Source organism: Engraulis encrasicolus, chromosome 6, assembly GCF_034702125.1.
Source record: "Engraulis encrasicolus isolate BLACKSEA-1 chromosome 6, IST_EnEncr_1.0, whole genome shotgun sequence".
Taxonomy (NCBI): domain Eukaryota; kingdom Metazoa; phylum Chordata; class Actinopteri; order Clupeiformes; family Engraulidae; genus Engraulis; species Engraulis encrasicolus.
In genome coordinates, this window is record NC_085862.1 from 51,894,126 (window position 1) to 51,917,679 (window position 23,554).

A 23,554-nucleotide genomic window follows, 5' to 3' on the forward strand; every position below is an offset into this window, starting at 1 on the left:
ATACAAGGATGTTAATTTAGAAAGGAATAGGGATACACAGTGGGCTATTCACAACAAAAAACAACGGGATATTTACATCATAGTATACATGTTCAGTTGTTCACATTGTAAGGATATATAGTTTGAATATTGTTTCACAAGTGTGTTTTAAAGAAATGTCCATTTGCAAGGTGTGCCAAACCAATATCACTCCAATGACACAATGGATTCTGACATATTTGATAATACACAGCAGATCACACCAATCTTGCCAATCAATGCCAGTGCCTCACCTGGCTTTGTGGCCATGTTTTCTATGGCCATAGCCTTGCTTTGTAGAATCTGGTATTTCCTTCTGACTAAACCTGTGACCCTCTCCACATGTTTACGCAAGTTAGCAACTTTCCGAGTTTCTGCCACCTTGAATGGCGTCAGCTGCTTTCTTCCCGTCGGGAACGTCGGTATCTGTAATTTGGCACAGTAAAATCCAACATTCTCACTAGTGTTGAAACCTCGATCTGCAACGACAATGTCCCCAGGTAAGAGGTTTTTCAGGATACCACTCTGTATAGTGAGTTCTTTATCGCTGACCCTCCCTCCCCAGACAACGGATATGTGGGTGACAAAGCCTTGCGGTGCAACGCCAATCAGAAATTTAACAGTGCTGTGATGTTTGTAGTTGGACCATGTCTGTGCTTGAGCAAGTAGATTGGATGGCCTCTCAATGAACACCTCAAAACAGTCCAGTATGACAGACACTTTACAGCCAAAGGCTTCCCTGAACACAATTGGCATTGTGTCATGGAGTATGTGTCGCTTAGGCCATTCAAGTTGAAATTCTAGATTTTCATAAAGAATGTCAATTAGTCTGTACCAAACTCTTGAAGCGGTGGACAAGGAGATGTTGAACCTGAAAGCTAAGTCCTTCAATGGGAGGTTAAGTCTCAGCCTGAGCAAAACGAGTATAAACTGTTCAAATTTGGACAAGACAGACAAGGGGCAGCAGGTGATTTCAGGTTCACAGAGCCGGAAAATCTGCATCAACACCAAGAAATTGGGAAGCCCTGTGTAGAACCTAGTCTTCTCGTCATTGTTTTCAAAGGACTGCGGGGTGAACTTGCAGTCCAGTACCTTTTCCCCCAATTCCACTAGGTTTTCTCTGATCACCACCTCCATCTTCTCTAGGACATCCATGGTCAGATCCATCTGGCATCCAGCATCTGCATAACCTACAATATAGCAGAATGTGACAATACATATCATGCTCAACAATTGTGAATAATGTCACAAGTTATGTTTTTGACACAACATGCAAGTTCTCGTCTCTGATATACACAGGGTTCCCACACAGTGTTTACAACTTAAAATGAGCACTGCAAGCAAACTACAAAGTTAGTCTGATAATGTAACCCATAATACCAGTACATGGACTAAGTGCCGTGAATATTTGACGACCACATTTGCATCACAAGAACACTGTTTACCTTCATCCTGTGTCCCCTCACTAAGACCCTCTGACATCAGCTCTGTGTTTTGGTAACCCAGCTTGACCGTCGGAGCCCAGTCCACTGACTCACTAGCCACCAATGCGCTGGGGCAGCCTTCAAAACAAAGCCCAAACATAGTCCTTAATAGGTTTATTACATTAGGCTACTGCTGATTGGCTTTTAACAACATAATACTTTCATGCACTACTGCAAAACGGATTTCGCACATACCATTGACGAAGTGGTCACCGCAGACACGAGTATTTGCAGATTCAGCTCTTCTAGTCTGTAAACGTAGGTTAGCTATCCACTTTTTGCGGCGTTGTTCTGTAAGTTTTTTCCATTTCTCCCCTTTATGGGTGATCACTTTAGGTAGTCGATAGTAACCCTTTCCCTTCTCTCGGTTAGATCGACTGGAACATCCTAAAACGGCACAAAACTGGGGCATTTTGGGCAAAAAAGTGGCTGACAAAAAACAGTACTTAGATAAATACGGAAGTGGCATCACATGAAATCCCAAGTGGGTCTTCCCAGAAACTTCTGTGGGACTAGTGTGGAGAGGTTTGGGGGGATTGAGATAGGATAGACTAGTGATTAGGGATAATAATATGTGGTGATGCTCCTGTGAAGCAGAAACAAAGATGGTAACAGTGGCAAATGCAGACGCAACTCGATACTCTACTACTCGATTCTAATTTCTCTGTCGATACTGACACAATTACTCACAATCATGCGTGTTGTCTTTGTGGCTATATTGTGTAAATTCCGCTAGGGGGCGATAACACAACACAGCTTGTTTGTCAGTTGCGACGAACACTAGAAGAAGATATCGTTTACTGGAAGAAATTTTCGTTTTTCTCCTTCAGCCATTGTTAGTTCCAGTTGTGATCTTTTGGCCATTTACCCCCTTTCTACTCTTCTACTTGTGCCTAGGAGATAAACGGGTTGCTGACAGCCGCCACTGCGTCAGTGGAACACAGCTGAGTTCCCACGTGTGTTTACATGCGGTTGTCTCCTGTGGGCCGCGTCGGTGTCAGCACCGCACAGAACTGGTGAGGCATGGCTGGAGGCATCAAAGATAAAGAAGCCTATCAAAGGTTGAATTTCCTATACCAAGTAAGTGTCGCTTAACCTTTACACTGCCCTTGTCGTGCTGTGTCTTTTCGTGGTGCAAGATGAAAATAATCAAGTCAAGTCAAGTAGGTTTTATTGTCATACACACAAAATAATGTTTTGTTTCCATGTGTACAAATAAGTGTGTATTGTGGGTAATTTGTATTTGATGCATATGCCTTTGGGTACCTTATGTTGTTTCCATCATACTTTATGACTGAAAACTCATTTTATTATGTTCGGTAGGCCTATGTAGAGCCCCTCAGAACTCCATATTCTATTTTTACTATGTGTTTATTGTATGGCCTATGTGTGCATTGGAGAAAGAGCTGTTTTGTGAAGTGAAGTGCGCTCTCTCTCTCTCTCTCTCTCTCTCTCTCTCTCTCTCTCTCTCTCTCTCTCTCTCTCTCTCTCTCTCTCTCTCTCTCTCTCTCTCTCCAGGCAGCCCACTGTGTTTTGGCCCAAAGTCCAGAGAATGAGGAGCTGGCCCGTTTCTACTGTCACACACAGAAGACCATCGCTCGCCGCCTCGTCCTGAGACAGTCAGTTTAAATAATATCAAATAAATACAGTGAAAACAACTCATCATATGACATGGGTTGTGAATAGTCTGCATGTGTACAGATAAGTGTGTATTATGGGTAATTTGTATTTGATGCATATGCCTTTGGGTACCTTATTCCTCTGGTATGTATGAACTGTCTCTGTTCCATTACCACTGAACTATGGTTGTGGTTTGTCCTGCATCTTGAGTTCGTCAGTCAGAAACTGAGGATAACAATGCAGATGACGTGCAAACACTGATAGCTGAATAGATGACATTCATATTACTCTTCACTGCTCTCTTGTATGTGTGGATTTCCCTTTGGGGACAGTAAAAGTCTATATAGCTATCTTATGTACTTACAGCATTATAGATGGGTCAGATTATGTCTTCTACGTGTATGTGTTGGGTGCTTGAAAACTCGATTTTGTTTGGGTCCAATAAAGTAACTCAACTCTAATCTAATCTTTGAATGGCACTTGCTCATATCATTCACAGGTGTAGTGATGTCGTGACCTGATTGCCATCGGCTTCCAAATCTCTGCGAGACTAGTAGCAACGCTGTAGGTGTTATGTCAATAGGAGGGCATGGGCAGGCTAGTGATGTATCTAACCTGGACTATTAATGAGGCAGTAATTGATTACGGGACGCAACATAACTTGCCTGGTCCCACCCATCCTATCAATGCAACACTTACCGTGCATTCCTGAGCGGTAGGAGATAGGATGTTTCTGACCTCCTACTAGCTGAAATGCATTGAAACGCCTGTTGAAACTGAATCTGAAGTTGCGAGCTGGGGCCATCGAAGTACCCCGAGTTCGTCCCATTGAAAATCATGACATCAATACAGCATTGGCAGCACACAGTGATAAGAATAGTTTATGGTGCACATTGCTTAGCAATTATCATTTTGTGGACAAATACAGTTGGATCGGACAGGCTCTTTCAAAGAGGCGAATTTTGAAAAAGTGCATGGTGTTGTTTTGTTTACATAGCTCACATCTTTGACAGGTGGAGAGGTATTTTTGGCCCTCTATGTTGGTAGTTTGTTGAAACACTTTCAGGTGGGAGCTATCTGACTCCTGGTTGCATACTGGGAAGATCCTACTGCTGCTCGGGAACGCAATATTAGTAAGTCGATGACAATCAGGCAACAACATAACACCTGACTGCTGATACCTGGCCTGGGTTACTGATAGCGGAATAGATGACTCGTCCCGTTGTGGTTAACTCATCACTCATAGCTGTATAGATGCCAGATCCCCCTGCTCATACCTGGTTAATTGGAGCAAAATGATTAAAGCTACATTGTGCAGGAAATAGTCAAAAAAGGTACTGCACCTATGCTGCTCATTGAAACTGGACTGCATATTGCCAAATTTGATCTTTACATGAAAGTTTACTAATAGTCTAATAGCTTAGCTCCAAAATATGAAGGAATCGTTCAGTTTGTGATGCAAGCATGAAATTTGGTACACATGTAGCCAAAGGCATTCTAAAAAGATTTAGATATGGAGCCATCATGAATTTTCAACATGGCGCCCATGGCAGCTGTTTTTCAAAATGGCCGCCAGCAACAACTGTTTTCTAGAGTGATGGATGCAAACTATTATTGCAGACAAGATTTGTTGAATTTATTTACCATATTTACTTGATAATGTGTTTTTTGATGATTGAACATTTCATTGAAAATTCAAAATGGCCGCCATTTCTTCAGAATGGTTATATCTGTGTTGAATTACACATTTTTCTTGATGCAGTTTTTTTTTCCAAGTTTTTTTTTATTTTTTATTTTATATTGAACTATAATTTAAAGGCCAACTTCCGATAAAACACAGTTTTACTCACTCCTTTTGAAGATCGGACTTGCAAGGCTCTCATAGCGGTGCGTCACCTCGCCTGGCTGTGTTTCCCGGTGTTTCCCAATTGACATAAATAATGCAGAGAAACGAGCGAATCACGAAAGCCTTTCTGTGTTTCGTCACGTCGAAAGAAGGCGTTGCCCATCAAAGCTTTATGTCGACCCATTTTTCTAAAAACATGTCGAGTAATTTTTTTCTGCTTGTTTTCATAACAAGCAACGTCTGGTGGCCCGAAACCTAACTTAGCTTAGCTATCAGCTGGTTGCTACTCTCAGGTACACACACAGCACAAAGCCTCATACATACAGCTAGCCCACTCCAGTTGCTCCGTGCCTGCAGCTCGCCTAGGGGTCGCTGTCGAAAGAGCACAGCCCTGAATGGAGCCTACACGCCTCCGTTGGCGCCCCTATAGTGCAGTACCACCCGGGGAAGTGGTGACTGTTTCCCATTACATTCTCTCCAAGAACAGGAGGACTGAGCCAATCAGAGACGGATTTCCACGAGAGCAGGAGGAGTGAGCCAATCAGAGACTCATTTCCACGAGAAACACGGAACACCCTCTCGTTTCTCCACAAGCCACCTTGCTAGCTTGCAAAAACGGCTTGAAACAAAGCAACCAGAACGTTTTTTAAAACAGGACCAACGCGTAACACATTCAATAACAATGGGGAACACAGCAATATTAATAAAATGACGTTGAGAGGCCATCTTTAAAGTATAAACTATAACGTTTATTTTTTATTATTATTTCAACTATAAACATTTGAACTATAATTTGAACTATAAACATTTTAGCTCATAAGAGTCTGACATGAGGCCAAACCTAAAGCTGCGTCCAAACCTGGATGGTTGGAGCAAAGTCATTACATTCATTGGTCCATCACGAGGAAGACTGTTCACACTCGCCTTCACAGAAACAGAGAGCAGTGCACTGTAATTGAGATTTTTTGCACCTGCACTGCCCAACACAGCCCTTCTTACATTTGCAGGAGATGAGTTCATAACTGGCCTGACCTGCATCTGGTAGGCAAGTCCAGAAGGGTTCATAGTCCCCTTCAGATGTCTTTGACCAACCCCATTTGCACGGTGAAGGTAATTCTGGTGTTGACACTAGCACTTGACCCCACACGTAGCTTCCTTGATATACAGCTCTCTTCACATGCTCTTCCAGGGCAGCCTTGGTTGGAGGAATTGATTCTACATTGTGCCTCTGTGCAAATAACTTCCTCCTTGCCGTATCTATTTCTGTGCATGTGCTGGTTCGGTCATAGAGTAAGATGATAAACCTCTCAATTGTTGTCATTATCTCCTGTGACATGTCATTTGGGGCTGAAGATAATTTCAACAGGGCATGTGTAAGCTCAGGAAACACAGCCCATACAGCCCATGCAGTCTTTTTTCCATGGCCAACAAAGCTTGACACTGTATCACAACCAGTTAATGCATGGAACATTGGTAGTGCGCGTGCCTTCTCAGGCCCTAGTCCTGCTGCAATTTCATGGGCTGCTAAGTAGCGGAAATTCTTTCCAGTTCCGAAAGCCAACCAAAGCTCATCTAGTTTGCCTTGCTCATCTGCCTGTAGTATCTGAGCCACTGACACAGCTAGCACCACAACATCAGTATCAACTGTTTAAATCATAATTTTATGATGGCCATTTCTTGCTGCATGGGCGACGTGTAATAGCATGCGACTATCAGCTTCCTCATGTGTACAAGGAGCAATCGAAGACCTATCTGAGAGTGGTGGCTTGCTAAGTACTTCCATGTCACTAGTGATTACAAGCTGTTTATCCTCCTGCACAAGTGATCTGAGCAGAGCATTTGATAGAAAGGCAAACAACTCAGTCTTATTGCTATCAACTCTAAGGAAGTTTTACCAGTTGCTGGGGATGGTTGCATCACCCACCACACGTCTCTGAATCCCAGTCCCACGCTTTGATCTTGTTGCAGCTTTCAGAGACTCATAGAGGTAGCGGTCCCACACCAGATCAAGTCTCGACACACATTCAAGTTTTCTGGTCAGATATGGAATGAATATTACACAAGCATAGTCATCAAAAGGTTTTTACTGCACTTGGTTTCAGCATCTGGATGATGGCTGCCCCATCTACAATGCTACAGGTAACCTTTGGACTGTCAGAGTATGCACTGTGAACTTGCTCCAGCCAGGCATGGAAGCAGATCGCTCTTCTGTCCACAGACAGTGCTGGTGGACATGATTGGTTCTCGTGTCGAAAGAACTCATCTAGGTTTCCATCTCTGGTCTGGCAAGCAATGTATAGTCTTGAAAAGAGCACCATGTCCTGTTTGACAGAGGCCCGTTTCTGTTTTTGTTTTGATATACTCCGCACAGTTGACGCACCAAATACCTTTATCGTATTTCTTGGTATGGTGTCATCCACTGGCTTCGTTCTATCAATAAGGCACTCTCTAGTGAAAGCTTCAAATTGGAGCTCTCCTATCTGCTTCACCTTTCTGACTGTCTCAGCAGCCGAAGGTCCAGCAAGTTCCTTTGAGTGGAGAACAATCAGGTCCTTGCTTTCCTCTTCAAATGGATTTCCAAAATGTTCCATTGCACCGACCAAAGAGCGTACCTCTTTGATAAATGCAACCTGAACACTTGTTGTTTGGTCATGGTGACGTGTGTTATCTGATTTCTTGGAACCAATCTCAAACTCCTGTATGCATCGGGCAACTTCAGGTCCTGCTACCATCCATCGCAATAAAGCAGATGAGTTGTCTGTAAGGCCGACCGCACCACCATCTCCCTTGATGCAAGCATTCATCTGCTCATGGGCCTGGTCAATGGCCATGGAGGAAAACACTTTTTTAGTCTTCTGGACAGTGAAATGGCCTACCCTGAACGCTTGAGCTATGCTTGGGTGTGTCCTTGGTACACCATCCGGGTAACTATATGAAAGTCATACAAAGCCCTGTTACCCTTGGCTCGGCTCTCCCGCGCTGGCACATCCTGTCCATTCAGGTGCGGCTATCTAACTACATCTAATGTAAACTACATGGATGTGGGGCTAACATTAGATAGCATTTAGGAAACTAAACTACACTAGCACTAAACCATCACCACAACCAGCACATGACAGAAACTATGGCATTATTAGGCGGAGTGTATTTAGCTGGCACTGAACCCCATGCCGACTTTCACGGCAGTGGTGTTGCCAGTGTGCCCTGGCTGTGCTTAAACATCCACTGTATTACATGTCCATTCATCAAATGGTTCAGTTGTTGCTGATATAGGAATTGTTATGTTCATTAGATCACATGTTCACAAAATGGATAATAACTCTTGAAAGAAACAGTGATACTATCAGTGTTGCCGATTTAGCGACTTTTTGCCGTCTATTGCCATCTTGAAAATGGCGGCCATCTTGAATATTCATGACAACTTTTAAATTATCCATAAGGCATTTACCAAGTACTATGAATGCTAAATATGTCTAAAATGTCATATTATATCCATTACTCATCAGAAAACCGTTTTTGCTGGTGGCCATTTCGAAAAATGGCTGACATGGGCACCAGGTTGAAAATTCATGATGGCTCCATATCTAAATCTTTTTGAAATGCCTTTGGCGACATGTGTACCAAATTTCATGCTTGTATCACAAACTGAACGATTGTTTTGCTTAGCTGCTGCACTATAAGTAATAAACTAATATTTGCTAGTATGGCCTAAGTACAGTCATTTTTGAAGCTAAAAATGTCTATTTCTTGACATTCAAAATGGAGAAGATCCCCCTTATCGTGCATGAAAAGTGTGATTTTCCCAGTCATAATGAATACTTTAGAATAGAATTTGATGGTGGTGGTAAGTATTCATGAAGAAGATAACATTAGAGAATGGGTAGCATAAATTCTGGAAATAAACAACTAAAAATCTTACACAGTGTACCTTTATATTTATTTATTTCATTGATGTTTTTTAATATGTCATGGGGAATCCATTACCTGTATTGGCCACGAAATAGCCGCCGCTACTTGACTGGCAATAAACAAAAACAAACAAACCAGAGGGGCATACTGAGAAGCTGGTTCAGGAGTAAACCAGGTTAAGTTAAGAGGTAAATCAGCTAATAGAAGAGCCTTTCTTAAGAAAATGAGGACTCCATGCTCTTCTATTAGATGATTGTAAACTAGATGACAGATCCTCCAGCTGCTGATAACCTGTTATTCTGCGTCTGCTGTCTGTCTCCCCCTACAGAGACCCTTCAGTCAAGAGGAGTGTGTGCCAGAGATGCTGTGGTCTGCTGGTGCCTGGAGTCACTGCCACAGTCCGACAGAGAAGTGAGCACACACACACACACACACACACACACAGATGTTTGTGAGACTTCAGCTGATAATGTCAGTTTTGGTATGCACACCTCTGCATAGGAGTAATGTAAATTTTTCATTCAAAGTGAATGTATATATTCATATGAATAGCTAAGCAGCTTTCACTGTCAAAGTGTGTGAAAACAATGGTCATCGCACATTCAGAACTTCATGCAGTACATTTAATGAGACCAACGTTTCGGCTTACGCCGTCATCATCAGGGTCATCTTACTGTCAAACTGTGTGACATCCAAGAAGGTGTGTGTGTGTGTGTGTGTGTTGTCAGCTGTGTTTCTAACTAAGCAGTTTCTAACTGCTTGTGTGTGTGAGTGTGAGTGTGTGTGAGTGTGTGCTTCTGATGTTAGCTCTGTTTTTGACGTGTGTGTGTGTGTGTGTGTGTGTGTGTGTGTGTGTGTGTGTGTGTGTGTGTGTGTGTGTGTGATTATTATCAGAGCGGCGGGGCAGGCGCAGTGCGACAGTGCTGCGGTGTGTGAGCTGTGGCTATACCAGGAAGCTGCTCAACAACCCGCAACACCAGCTGTGGGTCGACCGGCCTGAAGCCCAACTGGAGAACCAGACAGGTGACTCGCTCTCTCTCTCTCTCTTTGGATGGACCAGCCTGAGGCCTAGCTAGTTAGCCTAGCTAAGTAGATCGGTTGGTTGGTCTGAGCCTGAGGCCTAGCAGCCTAGCAATAGCATAATAGCGAAACTAACTGTAAGTTGCTTTGGATAACAGCGTCTGCTACGTGTAATGTAACATAATTACTTAATTACTATTTAACAGGACCTCAGCTTAGGGTCTCTCCATTAGCTTAGCATCACTTAGCTGTCACTTGTCTAAAATCTCTTTGATGTTTCTTTATTGTCAATCAACATTACGTCAGCAGTGCTGATATGCTAAGTGAGATGTTGTAGAAAACGGAAGCAGTAGAAAACACAGTAGGTAGCACTGATATGATAACTAAACAGTGTATAGCAATGCTACAATAGGCATTGGCAGGCGATAAAAGGCATAGACATGTGCATAGATAGGTGCACACAATGGCCCTCATTTATCAAACTTGCGTAGAAACCATCGCAGAAATGAGCGCAGATCTCGTCGTACGACGAGGCTCACGGAGATTAACTAAACATGCATACCTCTCCAATCCCATCTTAAGAGCGAGCGGCTGTTGATGAATCCAGCGTCTGAAAACCACCGTAATTAGAATAATCACACCTTCTCTAAAACGGTGGGAAGGAGACCGCACTCCTGATTTTGCGACATGGAGAGCTGCAAACTGGCTAAAGCATCCACGTTTCTGGTTGATTGACAGCTTGAAATTAGGCTTTACGCAAGGTAGACAACAAAATAACACTTGGAAATAACCAACAGCAGTAGTCAACAGTGTTTCGGTTCTCAATATGGAAGGGGTACAGATTGATTCCCAAATAATGCTCCAGTCCTTCGAAGGAATAGCCTTTTTGCCACCTTAATGGACGACTATTATGCGTTACCGGACACACACGTGTCAGGTGTTGCCTATATTCGGATAGTCGTTGTGTGAGAAACAGCGAAACTCAACCGGGAGATTATTACTGTATTTATTGATGTGCGCCTAAACTCCCAGCTGTTAAAAAGAAGGAAGGAACGTCGGTCCAATTGATCCCATGACTGAAGGCACATACGCGGCTGTAGGCTATATTGCACAATTATTCACACATCATGTCAAATGACAGAAAGTGACAATAAAAGCTGACTTGACTTGACTTGAAATCACAAATTAGAAGTCTCTTGCAGTTGTTGGCCTAGGCCTACTGTAGTAAATTAACACAGCGCTCCCAGGAAGGGTGCACCAATTCAAACAGGTAGAAGTTCGGTTATAGCCAAAATATACAATGTAAAAACATTTTGTAATTATGTAGGCTACATAGTTCTGTTAATGAGTTGTTGCGCTACAACTGCTGTTCAAGCTGGTGATCATAGTCATCTCAAGTCCAACTTGAAAACGGCGTATACCGTCTGAGACCAGTCGTACGGATTTCATCTTTTCTGCGCTTACGACGAGATTTGATAAATGCCAACTGGTCGTATGAAAAGAACGTACGCACGACGTATGTATGATTCTCGTCGTACGCTACTTTGATAAATGAGGGCCAATGTCTGCACTACCTGTGTTTCAGGGCTTGACACTGGCACCTGCCAACCGGCCAAATGCTGGTAAAACTTGGCTGTGGCTGATAACAAGTTCAGTGTCACTAGCCAATTTGGCAGGTAGCTTTTTCTATGATATCAGAATGAAGTATATTCTGCACTCTGCCCCTTGTGTATCAATTGTTTGTATTTAAGATTAAGAAAAGGATCAGTTACTCAGTATCTATTTGTTTGTTTTATTTCCATGTAGAATCCCATGCACTCATCTTCTTGCTTTAAGCACCTCATCTTCTGAGGTTAATTGTACAGCGTCATGATAACAAAAAAAATCTAATTTGTGGCTAATAGAATAACTAGATGGCTAGTGACTCGGGAAAACCACTAGCCACAGTGGCCGGCAAGCGAAAAAGTTACTGTAAGTCAAGCCCTGCTGTGTGTGTGTGTGTGTGTGTGTGTGTGCGTGTGTGTCTTGTGCAGTTGATGACTTACACAGTGTTTCCCTTCAGATGAGGGGGCAGGCACAAAGGCTGCACCTGGCCCTCCGAAGCCCACCTCTGCACACGGCCCTCTGAAGGCCACCTCTGCACCCGGGCCTCAAAAGCCCCCTTCGACGTCCACCAGTCAGAAACCCTCCGCCGTGGAGAACACCTGAGCCCCGCCTCTATGGAGCCAACAAAACACCACCTCTAATCAGAGCGCCACCTCGGCAACCACCAATCAGAATACAAGCTCGGGAAACTGTTACTGTTGAACCCAAACATACAGATGGACACTTGAGACTAATCACTGCACTGACTTACTGACAGCAGTGCTCACTGACACACTGACTCACATCCCTACTTACCGACTTATTAACAGCCGTTCTCACCGACTTGCAGCTATACAACTTGACAACTATGCTCATAGTGACAGCTACACTGACTAACTGATTTGTGGACAGCCCTACTCACTGATAGCAAGAGTACTAGCTGACTGAGCTGATCATAGACATGTGCTGGAGTTGTCATGGTGATAGGTTGTTATGGTTACTGGTGACATTAAGTTCTACTTTACGCTGGCAACCAAACTACAAAGTTCATCTCTCACGATTCTTTTCATGACTAGTACGAGATTGAACACACCATACCAACAGATCAGGGTTGTGTTTCTTGAAAGTGAAGTTGCTAGCCAGTTAGCAAATTGGGTGGTAGCCAGTGGGTAATTGCATTGACACCAACAAACTAGTTAACATAGTTAGCAACTACTGTTTCGAGAAATTCACCCCTGATAGGATTTTGAGTCTGCTATGTGCTGGTTGTGGTGTCACAGATTAACTGAATGATGACATCATATGCATGAAGCCTGTAAGAACAGATTACACAGATTTTTTTTTTTTTTCTTTCAGGTTTGTAAAAAAAATGTTTCTTTCTCAGTTATATGGGATGCATTTCTTTTTAATTTTTTGCCATCATTTTTTAAATGCTGGATCTATTTGGAGACATGATTTTTTTTTTGTAAGTCATAAGCAGTAGTTTTTTTCTCTTGCCCTGAAAAATAATAAAAAAAAAAGTTGTCAATCATTTGCCTTTGTACCTTTTTGAAGTCATCTATCGCGGGGGTTCCCGAACTTCACCATGACGACGAGGCCCCCCATATACCGGTAGATTCCGGCCAAGGCACTCCTTACATTGATCTTGCCCCTATTTTTTTCTGTGCACCACAACCATAGTCTAGGTCTGCGTCAGTGCCCCATGGATATATAAAATAATGTCCATACTAGTGTAGCATGTTCAGAGATGTTGTAGATTCTAAAAAAATACAGTTCTTAACTGAAGGAAATATTTTAGGTTTATTTTGGTCTACTTAGTTATTCAACTTATTCAATTATTATTATTATTTTCAGCCAGCCTGCTGGGGCTTCCATGGCACCTCTCAGGGGTCGGTTGCTTTGCAATTCACAGGCTTGTTTGATGTAAGATTTCTACATGATTGTGTCATTGGATTTGATGAAAAGGCTCTTAGAGAGGTCAAAATGAAATTTTGGTGAAATGTCGTCGACCAGCAAGTTGGCCTCAGGGCGCCATTGCGCACATGGCACACTTCCATGGCACCTCTCAGGGGTCCACGGCCCCCACTGGTCTATCGTACTTCTAAAATGCCCAGCAGTGTCTGTAAAAGAAGAATTATTTAAGAAGTACTGACATACCAGAAGCCTGTTGAGTTTCTTGTTGGTCTTTAGTGCTTCTAAACTGCTCAAAAGTCTCAACGGCACTCTAATGAGGACCCTGTCCTCTGGAAACACTGAAACTAAAGGAGAGCAGGACACAAGTGTGTGAGCAGCAGTGGGTGAAGACAGCTGAAATATCTGAGGTTCATGTTGTAAGGGTTTGTGTGTGAGCAAGAGAGAAAGTCTGTGTGTCTGTGTGTGTGAGTGAGAGAGAAAGATCCGAAGAAGGGTCAACATTTGATGTCACTCCACAGCAGGAGTGGGGAACCTTTTTCATTTGAGGGGCCACTTCAAATTCAACCGAGGGCTGTAAAAGTCCTCCGAGGGCGTTTAAAACAGACCCCACCTTCTCTAGGTCCGCTGAATATAACTTAATTGTATTGCAAATGTATTTTCTAAGATTACTTTATAAACTATATCATATTTCATGTGAAACTGCATAACATTAAAATTATATCGGGGGGCGGATAAAACGGCCTCAAGGGCCGCAAACGGCCCTCGAGAAATAGATTCCCCACCCCTGCTCTACAGTATGCGAGGGACAGGTGTTTGTCTGAGAGAGTTGGCGTATGTGTGTATTTTAAAGTGTTTATGAAACGAAAACAAACGGTCATTCCCATTAAAGACTTGTTTTTTCTGATAGCATCGATGAGACTTTGAACCCAATCATCCCGGAGGAACTTGTGAAAATGGCAACTCAAAGTGTGAATTCTGTGAAATTTGGTGTGACTAATGAGCTGGGCTGTGACATCAAAGGGGGGAGTCCCTGGTTTGCTAGTATGGTGATCTGAGAAAACAACACACATTTGATGGACCCACATCTTATAAAGGAACCAAAATTCTGATACAAACATCAGCGTGTCGAAAAACCACACATCCAACCTCATGAGAAAAAAAAACAGCAGTAGCACAAATCTATTTCAGAGGCACTGATACATCTGCAGAAAGTGACATGTCTGACAGGCGAAGTGACGATTGTTGACATAGCCTGACAGTTCGTTTTGTTTATGGTTACGGTTGCTAAGGGCGCTTTGCCATGACCCAAAGATGACATGGCGTGTGTGTTTGTTGACAAATGGGGGGCATTTTGATTCAATTGCGCGATATAGTGTGATTGAAATGCATGTAGGCTACATGCAAAAATATCATCAACTAGAGAAAAAACGGAGGTATTAGGCTGTTGGAAAAATACCCTAGATAGCCTGAGTCCTCAGCATATTTTTAGCGTTTATCATTATTATTATTTTTTGTGCTCAAAGTCACAGGCGTCGCGTGTCCCTCAGCCTGACTCTGAGGACGAGGTGTGTCCAAACGTCAGCCACACGTGCACCACAATACTAAAAACAAACAATCAACGCTTCTAAGTAGGCCTACACTATGTGCATCTCTGTTTATTCGCTAAGCAGTAGCCCAGTCTGTGAGTTGGCTGTCCTCGACCGAGAGCACCACGCTGATGCGCGGATATCCTCCCAAAACCAATTTATTGACCAGTTGAATGGCAATCAACAAAAAGTGCATATTCCGAGAGCATTCGCATCGGTTTGGCATGTAATGTGCATTACCCTTTCCTGAAAACAACATACAAAGCAGATGGACAAGGTAAAACGAGTAGCCTAAAGCAAAGCAGTGCACTCACCTGTCTTCGTGCCCGAGCAGTTACAGGGGCAGTTTCAGTCTGCACGCCAGCGATGTCAATTTTTGGAACTGCTTGAGGCAATAGCATTCCCTTCAGTCCAACCATGCCCACGATCTCCACATTTGTGGTGAAGCTTGCTTCAAAACCACACATTGGATCCACAGAGCCCTAGCTTGTTTTAGCCTTCTCCTTGTCGGCCACAGTTCCATCATTCTTCACAGAAGGGAACTTGTGCAAAGATATTCCTTCTGTCAAGTAGCCATTTTTGCAGCTGGCACCGTTCGGCCCTCCAGCAACACACTGCTTTACACTGGGCTTTGTTTTGGTACTAGCCGCCATTGATCTGAACAAGGTGGAATGAGGTGAACTCACCCCTTCTATGTCACGCATATCATTTGCATAAAATTTGCATGTCACCAAAAAAAGTAAACATAACACTTTTTGGGAACGTTTTAACATGACTTTTAGGACAAAATAGCACCCAGACAATATCCCATTTTATTCACAAGGCTTAGAACTTTCAGAATCTGTCCTGGAAATGGTCAAATTCCTTTACTTTGTTTTCGTTTCATAAACACTTTAAATAGGTGTGTGTGTGTGTGTGTGTGTGTATGTAATAAATGTTTAATTTGTAATGTGTTGTTTGGCAGAGGTACACCATTTTCGCCATTGTACCTAATGGGATATATAGACTGTTGTTAGTGAAAAACACAAAAAAAAAACCAACAGGGACCTGCACCACAAACTTGATCCAACCAGTTCAGAGTCAGCTGATCTTAAGTGTTAAGAATTGTGGCTCCTAGGGCCTAGTGGGCCACCAAAATCCACTGTTCTTAGCAAGTTGCCCATCCCCCCTTGTTGGTGGGCTACCTGTCTCCCCCCTCCCTCTACTGCTCTCCTCACTCTGACCTGTACACTCTGGGAAACTTCCGCTCCTGGCCCCAGAGTGGGTTGCTAGGGGCCCCCAGCAACAGGCACACCCCCTGGCTCGGCACCCTGCTGTGCTGCTTTGTGCATATAGCGCCGAGCCACAGGTCAGTCCTCAGACTACTGTTCGGACGGGGAATCTATCACAGTGTAACTTGGGATTCATCTCTCGTATCTTCTTGGACGCCTCAGTATCTCAGCGTCCATTCGGACTCTTGTGACATTCCGTGCGTCTTTGAGATAAAAACACACATCTACATGCTACATCGGTGTGTGTCTGACTTCATTGGACATCTTCATACTGTTCTGGCCGGACAGCCTGTGGCGTTTGTTGTATACCTGATCCAGCTCGCTTTCAATACAGTCCTTTAACCACATCATACCACACGGGTCTCTTCCCACCACAATCATTTTTTTCAAGACAACAAGACACAGGTCTGCTTGTTACTCAGATAAATGACCTGCTTTGGAAGGAAACTCCCCTTTTTACATTTACTTTTGCTTTTGACACCGCTGTTGTTGGGGAAGTAGTGGGGATCTTTTTTGGTTGTGCTTTAGTTTGAGTTTGGGTTATGCAAACATTTTTTGCAGGTTTTCCACCTAAAAAAGGTAAGCAACACATGCTCAGATCATTTAGGATACAAGACATCCAACCTTCTCGTGTCATTCTCATATTTTATTTGTGTGTGTGTATACGTGTGGTATAGATTCGATATAGAGAGAGAGTGGGGAGAAAAATCAAATGATCATGTTTTTATGCATTTCATTGTACATGCTCTTTCTCAACACCGTTTTAGCTCTGTGCCCCTAGCTCTGTATCTCAATTGTGAGTGCATCCAGTCATTCTCAATAAACTGAGGCCGTGATGAGTAGGCCTGTCTTGCATTTATGGACTTGTAGCGCCCCCGCCCGTCTGCGGATGGGAGTGTTCCATTGACTTCATAAATTAATTTCAGGCCAATACAGGCTACGGTATGTAAAATAATAACAATCTTGTGTCAGGCCAACGTCAATCAGAATATTTCGCTGTATGTATTTGTTGCAACAAACTTAAGTTAAGATATGGGTAACTTCTTTGCACAGACAGATTCACCCTTTAATATTAAGCAGCACAGTCATTCCCTGCTTGTCTCAGTTGCTACAGCATCTCTTTCATTTGCTGCGTGTGTAAATTAAAGAATAGCCTAAAACTGAAAAAATAAGCCTACAGATTGGCTGCCTAATGTCATGCAAATGTTTATTGCTTTTCTTAAATCAAGATTTTTATTCTAATGCTGATCGTAGATTAGTTAGAAAAAAGCGCATTTTTAAAATCTTGTGCAATAGGCTTCCTAGGCTATTAATTAATTCGGGGATGGCCAAGCCTCCACATTTCAAACTTTAATTCCGCCTATAAAGATGCAGAGCTTTTCCTCTCCTATAGCCTTCCATAAAATAAATTATTTTTTATCATTGTTATCGTTGTTTATTATAGTTATTATTATCATCGTTTATAAAACTAAACGGCATTACTGAAATTAGGTGGATGTTGCGTACTTCTTTGCCCTCTGACCTTCCACGCTCGTGAGCAGCATCCTCCATCCATGGAGAGCGTGATCACTAAGCAGCGCGCGAGGGTCATGTAATCAGATCTGCGACACATGCTTACGGATTTCGACGGTTTAATGACGATTTGGTAAGTGTTCTATGTTTTTACCAATCTTAAGTGTGAGATAATGTTAATAAGCAAAGTTAGATGTATTTTTTAAGGCTTTCGCCGTCGAACAAATGTTGGATAAGCGTGTAGGGTATAAAACCACACTTTGGCGAGCGTGTCATGCTTTTGCAATCCTCAGGTTTGTTGTAGGCCTAAGACTTCTTTATTATTAGATTTTATCATTTTAAAACGCTGTAAGATTAAACAAAATCAGATTTTTGTGAACTGTCGTCGAGCATCACGTTCGGCTCAGGGCGCCATTGCGCGTACGCATGCTGCTCATGGTCATGTAACGGCCACATGGATGCTTTCGATATAGCGTCGGTTTGGTTAGTGTTTTATGTTTTAGTAACCTGAAATGCGTAGGTTACATGCATTTTAATAAGCAAAGTTAGTGCTTTTTCATGGCCTTTGATGTCGATCAAATATTGGACATGGTGGAGTGTTTAACTTTGGCGAGGGTGTGGTGCTTTGCAATCATCAGGCTTGTTTGATGTAAGATTTCTACATGATTGCATATTGGATTTGATGAAAACGCTCTTAGAAAGGTCAAAATGAAATTTTGGTGAAATGTCGTCGACCAGCAAGTTGGCTTCAGGGCGCCATTGCGCACATGGTCGTGTAGTAGGCCTAGTAGTAATTGTAACATGGATATGGATATCGATGTTAACAACGATTTCGTAAGTGCTAGGCCTATGTATTTTTCGGCCTTTGCTGTCAATCAAATGCGCAAGGGAGGCCGCGTCAAAAACTACACTTTGCAAGCGCGTCGTACTTTTTGCAATCCTCTTGTTTGTTCTAAGACTTCTGTACGAGTGTACAATTAGATATTGTGATTTTAAAAGGCTGTAAGATGGAACAAAATGAGAGACTGGTGAAATGTCGTCGATCGGCAAGTTGGCTTCTGGGCGCCATTGCGCACGCAGACATGTCTTGGCCGTATAGGAGTAACTTCTCAGAGGTGAACATAGAATATGCGGTATTAGACATTTTCATTACCTTAGACACTATAGTTACGCACTTTTATATGTGAACATTTTGATCGAGACGTCTCTGATTGTTTCAACCAGGCCTACTCAAAGTTATTGCACTCGTGCAGCGCGTGAACTACAGCACGCAAGGGCCAGGGGGCGATAGAGGACTTCAATAGCCCTTCTCGCGTCATTCTCAAACTATGTTGACTGTAGGCAGAGAGGTGCTCTCGATGTAGGCATACGACTCTGTCCGGAGTGGAATATGCTTTCAACTTGATACATCAAACTATTCTGAGTTGCCGTGTCAATTATTTGGTGGCGTTTTGTGTCAAAGTCTGTAGACGGTGCTGCCTGTCTTGGAACGTATAATGAAGCCTGCTGAAATTGACGAAGTAACGTAAAGGGCAATGTCCTATATAAAGTTGTGATTTCAGTTTAATGGTGGTCTTAGATCAGATGATTTTGTTTGTCATTTAAAATAACGCTGATGTTCTAATCATTAGATAGGCCTACTGGTATGTTGCATTTGTGAATAGAGGACTTAAGGATGGAAACAATGAATGTCAAGGAGTCCTGCGACTCACTGAAATCAGTTTCCGTAGTGTAGTGGTTATCACGTTCGCCTCACACGCGAAAGGTCCCCGGTTCGAAACCGGGCGGAAACAGTTTTTTATCTCATTTACCACATGCCGATTAAAAGGCCATTGTCAGATTGTTTCGTGCATGAAGCGTGGCTGTGCAATATCATCATACAGTAGGTTTTTTGACTTTCCAATACCACTCTTATCAATCCCATTGGAAGCTGAAAAGGCTTGCGGCTAAAGACTATTCCTGTGGGGGGCGACATTACATAATTACAAAAGAAGTTAAACATCTTCACAGAGTTGATGTTCTATGTCTCTCGCCATGCTGTTGCCATTGTGCAGTGCAAGCTAATGGGTGTATTCACATGATTTATTATTAAAAAAAGCAAAATAGTAAAATCTATATATATATGGTTGATATCTGTGCATAGTTAGGCCAAATTTTGCTGTGCTTTATTTTCTTTCTTTTTGCACATTTCTTAGGTTTTTCACACAGCTCATGTTAGATGATGTTATCTCGATAAACTCACAGTCTCATGTGCTCCATTAATATTCTAACAGGTGTGTGTGTTTGGAGGGGCGCCCAGGAGGTGACAGTCTGCACAGGTGAGAGGAGGAGGGCCAGAGAGAGCAAGGCAACATCCAAAGGTGAGATGGTGGTGGCCCTCACATATATTAAAACCACTTTCTCTGAGAATTAAGTATACATTTTCTGGGGTTAATGTTAAATGCACACCTCCTTGGTCAGGTGCATAGGAGTGGAACCCCTGGGTCACCAACGTTAAAGCAAAGAAAACTCCTGCACACTGTTTACATTTGCATGGTTTACTGCAGGGGTGGGGAACCTTTTTAATTTGAAGGGCCACTTCAGATTGCTCCAAGGGCCGTAAAAGCCCTCCCAAGGGCTGTACTATGAGCACAAACCAGGTTTTCCCCCTGCACTTTAGGCCTATATTAAAGTCAGCCACCTTTACAACAGACCCCACCTTTTCTAGGTCCCCTGAATATAACTTAATTGTACTGCAAATGGAATTTCCAATCATGGATTTCCATCAGCTTCATTTGTCATATTTCATGTGAAGCTGCATAACATTAAAATTATGCCGGGGGCCAGATAAAACGGCTTCAAGGGCCGCAAATAGCCCTTGAGACATAGGTTCCCCATCACTGAATTACTGCGACATTTCGGTCAAACCATGCAAATGTGAACAGTGTGCGGGAGCTTTCTTTGCTTTAAATGAGCATTATGTAACATCTTACTTTAAATTCTGTTGTTAGTGGTTGGCTATGTAGATGTTGAATGTGCGTTTTGCATCAACCATGGCCTGTAGATAGCAGCTGAAACATCATGTAGTTGTGTGAAATAATCAACAGTGCATAGTTGATGGCAACTTAAAGCTATTTAGTAGATCCTGTGTACTCATTTCTACCCCCCCCCCCTCTCTCTCTCTCTACACACACTCTCCACATACTCACTCTCAGATATTCTCTCTTAGTCTCTCTCTCTCTCTCTCTCTCTCTCTCTCTCTCTCTCTCTCTCTCTCTCTCTCTCTCTCTCTCTCTCTCTCTCTCTCTCTCTCTCTCTCCACATACTCTCTCTCAGATATTCTTCCCCCCCCTCTCTCTCTCTCACACACACACTCTCACAAACACATGTTTGATGTTGTCCTTATTAGTTTATTATTACTGTATGATCAACATGAGCAAGGTAAGTGGTATTAGTACAGCACATCACATGTACAATACAGCACTGTTACACTGCAATGTAGTTAGGTGTACCTTATAAAAACTAAGTAAATAAAGCATAAATCATAATTGCAGTTAACACATATTCCTCTAGGGGGCGACATTACATCATGATAAATCAAGTTAAACCACTTCAGAGAGGTGAATTTATCTGTCTATGCTATTGTCAGGATGTTTGTTATCGTGCTGTGCAAGTTAATGGGTGTATTCATAAGAAGTCATTAAAAAGACTAAATCACGAAGTTGCTTGATATTTCATCACAATTGTGTTAAATGTGGTTCTTTCTTTCTTTCTTTCTTTCTTTCTTTCTTTCTTTCTTTCTTTCTTTCTTTCTTTCTTTCTTTCTTTCTTTCTTTCCATACATTTCTATCACACTGCACATTTTAAATGATGATGTCTCTGTTAGTGGATGGTCTGACATGCTCCGTTTATATTCCACCAGGTGTGTGTTTGGAGTGGCCAGAGAGAGCAAGGCAACAATCCAAAGGTAAGATGGTGGCCTGGCCCCCACACTAATATTCAAAAGGTCCTGAATTTGTCAACAGGGCATAGTTGAGGCAACTTACAGTTATATAGCAAATCATGCCTATACAAGGTGGGCCAAAAATATGGGGCACATTTTAAATACCTATATTAAAGAGTCTTAAAAGGACAGGAGTGAAAATTACAATTGCAAATTGCTACATGTCCTTAGCAAGGACAATGCACCGCACATTATTACTAACACAACATGGCAAGGCCATGACAAAACTTGCAGATGTGAATCCATTAATGGTTTATAGCCTGATTGCTAATTTGCAACAAGGCAAATCTAGTAAAGCTTAGATCTTGATCAATTCAATTCCAGTCCAAAATAAACCTACATTATGAAGTGTGTAGAAGAGGTCAGAGGTTAGCAGACATTTCAGATGTGCACTGTGCTGTCACCTCTGGAGCTCCAGTGAGAGTGGCATGTTATGGATATATCCTGTCCCATATTTGTGCCCCACCTTGAAGGCCTATATGCATATGTGTATGCACACACACAGACACACACACACACACACACACACACACACACACACACACACACACACACACACACACACACACACACACACACGCTCGCTCAGGCTCTCTCACAATCTCTACCCTTAATGCAGTCACTCTTTCTTTCTGCTCACTCTTTCTGCTGTTTCTCTTACAAAGTACACACACACACGCTTTCGCTTTCTATCTTACACATATTCACACTTTTTCTTTACACTCTCAAACATTTTCTTTCTCAGACTCAAGCACTTTATCTCTTGCCTGTCTTGCCCTCACCCCCCTCATTACTCTTCTTCACACACACACACACACACACACACACACACACACACACACACACACACACACACACACACACACACACACACACACACAAACATTCCTCATTCTCTCTCTCTCTCGCGCGCGCGCCCACACACTTATTCCATACTGTGTGTAAATGTTTTATGTTGTGCTTATTACTGTATTATGATCAACATGAGCAAGGTAAGTTGGTTACTTACTCATACACACACTTTCTTGTCTCTTTCTTACACTAACACTCTCATCACTCTTTCACACATGCACACACATGCTCACACACACACACACACACACACACACACACACACACACACACACACACACACACACACACACTCTCTCTCTCTCTCTCTCTCTCTCTCTCTCTCTCTCTCTCTCTCTCTCTCTCTCTCTCTCTCTCTCTCTCTCTCTCTCTCTCTCTCTCTCTCTCTCCCCCAAACACAGTCACTCTTTCTCTCTGCTCACTCTTTCTTCTTTCTCTCTCTTACAAGTACATACATGTACACTCACTCACACTCACTTTCTTTCTCACTCACACACATATATTCTCACTCACTCACTCACTCACTCACTCACTCACTCACTCACTCACTCACTCACTCACACACACACACACACACACACACACACACACACACACACACATTCTCATTCTCTCACACACTCACACACATTCTCATTCTCTCACACACTCACACACATTCTCTTTCTCTCATACACACACACACACACACACACACACACACACACACACACACACACACACACACACACACACACACACACACACACATTCTCATTCTATCTATCTCTCTCACACACATTCTCATTCTCTCTCTCTCTCTCTCTCTCTCTCTCTCTCTCTCTCTCTCTCTCTCTCTCTCTCTCTCTCTCTCTCTCTCTCTCTCTCTCTCACACACACACATTCTCTCTCTCTCTCTCTCTCACACACATTATCTCTCTCTCTCTCTCTCTCTCTCTCTCTCTCTCTCTCTCTCT

The 23,554-nt window shown here is 42.8% G+C and overlaps 3 protein-coding genes and 1 non-coding gene across 6 annotated transcripts in view; 3 read left to right on the plus strand and 1 right to left on the minus strand.

Annotated features, from left to right (window-relative positions):
* Nucleotides 1-11: 11 nt before the first annotated feature.
* LOC134450456 (uncharacterized) lies at nucleotides 12-2,003 on the minus strand. The gene is made up of 3 exons (XM_063200298.1): nucleotides 1,698-2,003; nucleotides 1,464-1,580; nucleotides 12-1,208 (listed from the first exon to the last, which is right to left on the minus strand). Exons 1-3 carry the CDS (start codon nucleotides 1,969-1,971, stop codon nucleotides 187-189), a joined length of 1,413 nt encoding a protein of 470 aa, XP_063056368.1. The 5' UTR covers nucleotides 1,972-2,003; the 3' UTR covers nucleotides 12-186.
* On the plus strand, nucleotides 1,781-13,012 carry rpp21 (ribonuclease P 21 subunit). 2 transcript variants are annotated; one of them, XM_063200300.1, is made up of 6 exons: nucleotides 1,781-1,795; nucleotides 2,400-2,582; nucleotides 3,021-3,121; nucleotides 9,206-9,288; nucleotides 9,772-9,900; nucleotides 11,960-13,012. In XM_063200300.1, exons 2-6 carry the CDS (start codon nucleotides 2,526-2,528, stop codon nucleotides 12,103-12,105), a joined length of 516 nt encoding a protein of 171 aa, XP_063056370.1. In that variant the 5' UTR covers nucleotides 1,781-1,795; nucleotides 2,400-2,525; the 3' UTR covers nucleotides 12,106-13,012. The 2 variants fall into 2 exon arrangements, with proteins under 2 accessions (XP_063056370.1, XP_063056369.1); XM_063200299.1 differs by lacking the exon at nucleotides 1,781-1,795 and having other exon boundaries at nucleotides 2,274-2,582.
* Nucleotides 13,013-17,815: 4,803 nt separating this feature from the next.
* Nucleotides 17,816-23,554, plus strand: part of sid1 (secreted immunoglobulin domain 1) — an 82,225-nt gene continuing 76,486 nt past the window's right edge. The window contains exons 1-3 of one of the 2 annotated variants that reach the window (XR_010035102.1): nucleotides 17,816-17,897; nucleotides 20,038-20,124; nucleotides 21,666-21,710. Coding sequence is in view for 1 of the 2 variants with exons in the window: in XM_063200301.1 (XP_063056371.1) it covers nucleotides 18,290-18,308; nucleotides 20,038-20,124; nucleotides 21,666-21,710 (151 nt within the window). In the remaining variant the exon portion in view is untranslated. Of the gene's footprint in view, nucleotides 17,898-18,246; nucleotides 18,309-20,037; nucleotides 20,125-21,665; nucleotides 21,711-23,554 lie in introns of those variants that run through there. The other variant, XM_063200301.1, reaches the window with a different exon arrangement.
* trnav-cac (transfer RNA valine (anticodon CAC)) lies at nucleotides 19,485-19,557 on the plus strand. Its single transcript has one exon. It is a non-coding gene; the product is annotated as a tRNA-Val (tRNA).

Bases quoted from the DNA above. Each gene is read 5' to 3' on its own strand.
- rpp21 (XM_063200300.1), top strand. From the start codon at position 2,526: ATGGCTGGAGGCATCAAAGATAAAGAAGCCTATCAAAGGTTGAATTTC. The intron at 2,583-3,020 runs GTAAGTGTCGCT...CTCTCTCTCCAG, and splicing joins GGTTGAATTTCCTATACCAA to GCAGCCCACTGTGTTTTGGC. The intron at 3,122-9,205 runs GTCAGTTTAAAT...CTCCCCCTACAG, and splicing joins CGCCGCCTCGTCCTGAGACA to AGACCCTTCAGTCAAGAGGA.
- LOC134450456 (XM_063200298.1), bottom strand. From the start codon at position 1,971: ATGCCACTTCCGTATTTATCTAAGTACTGTTTTTTGTCAGCCACTTTT. The intron at 1,581-1,697 runs GTATGTGCGAAA...TTTGTTTTGAAG, and splicing joins CGGTGACCACTTCGTCAATG to GCTGCCCCAGCGCATTGGTG. The intron at 1,209-1,463 runs GTAAACAGTGTT...GCTATATTGTAG, and splicing joins TGAGGGGACACAGGATGAAG to GTTATGCAGATGCTGGATGC.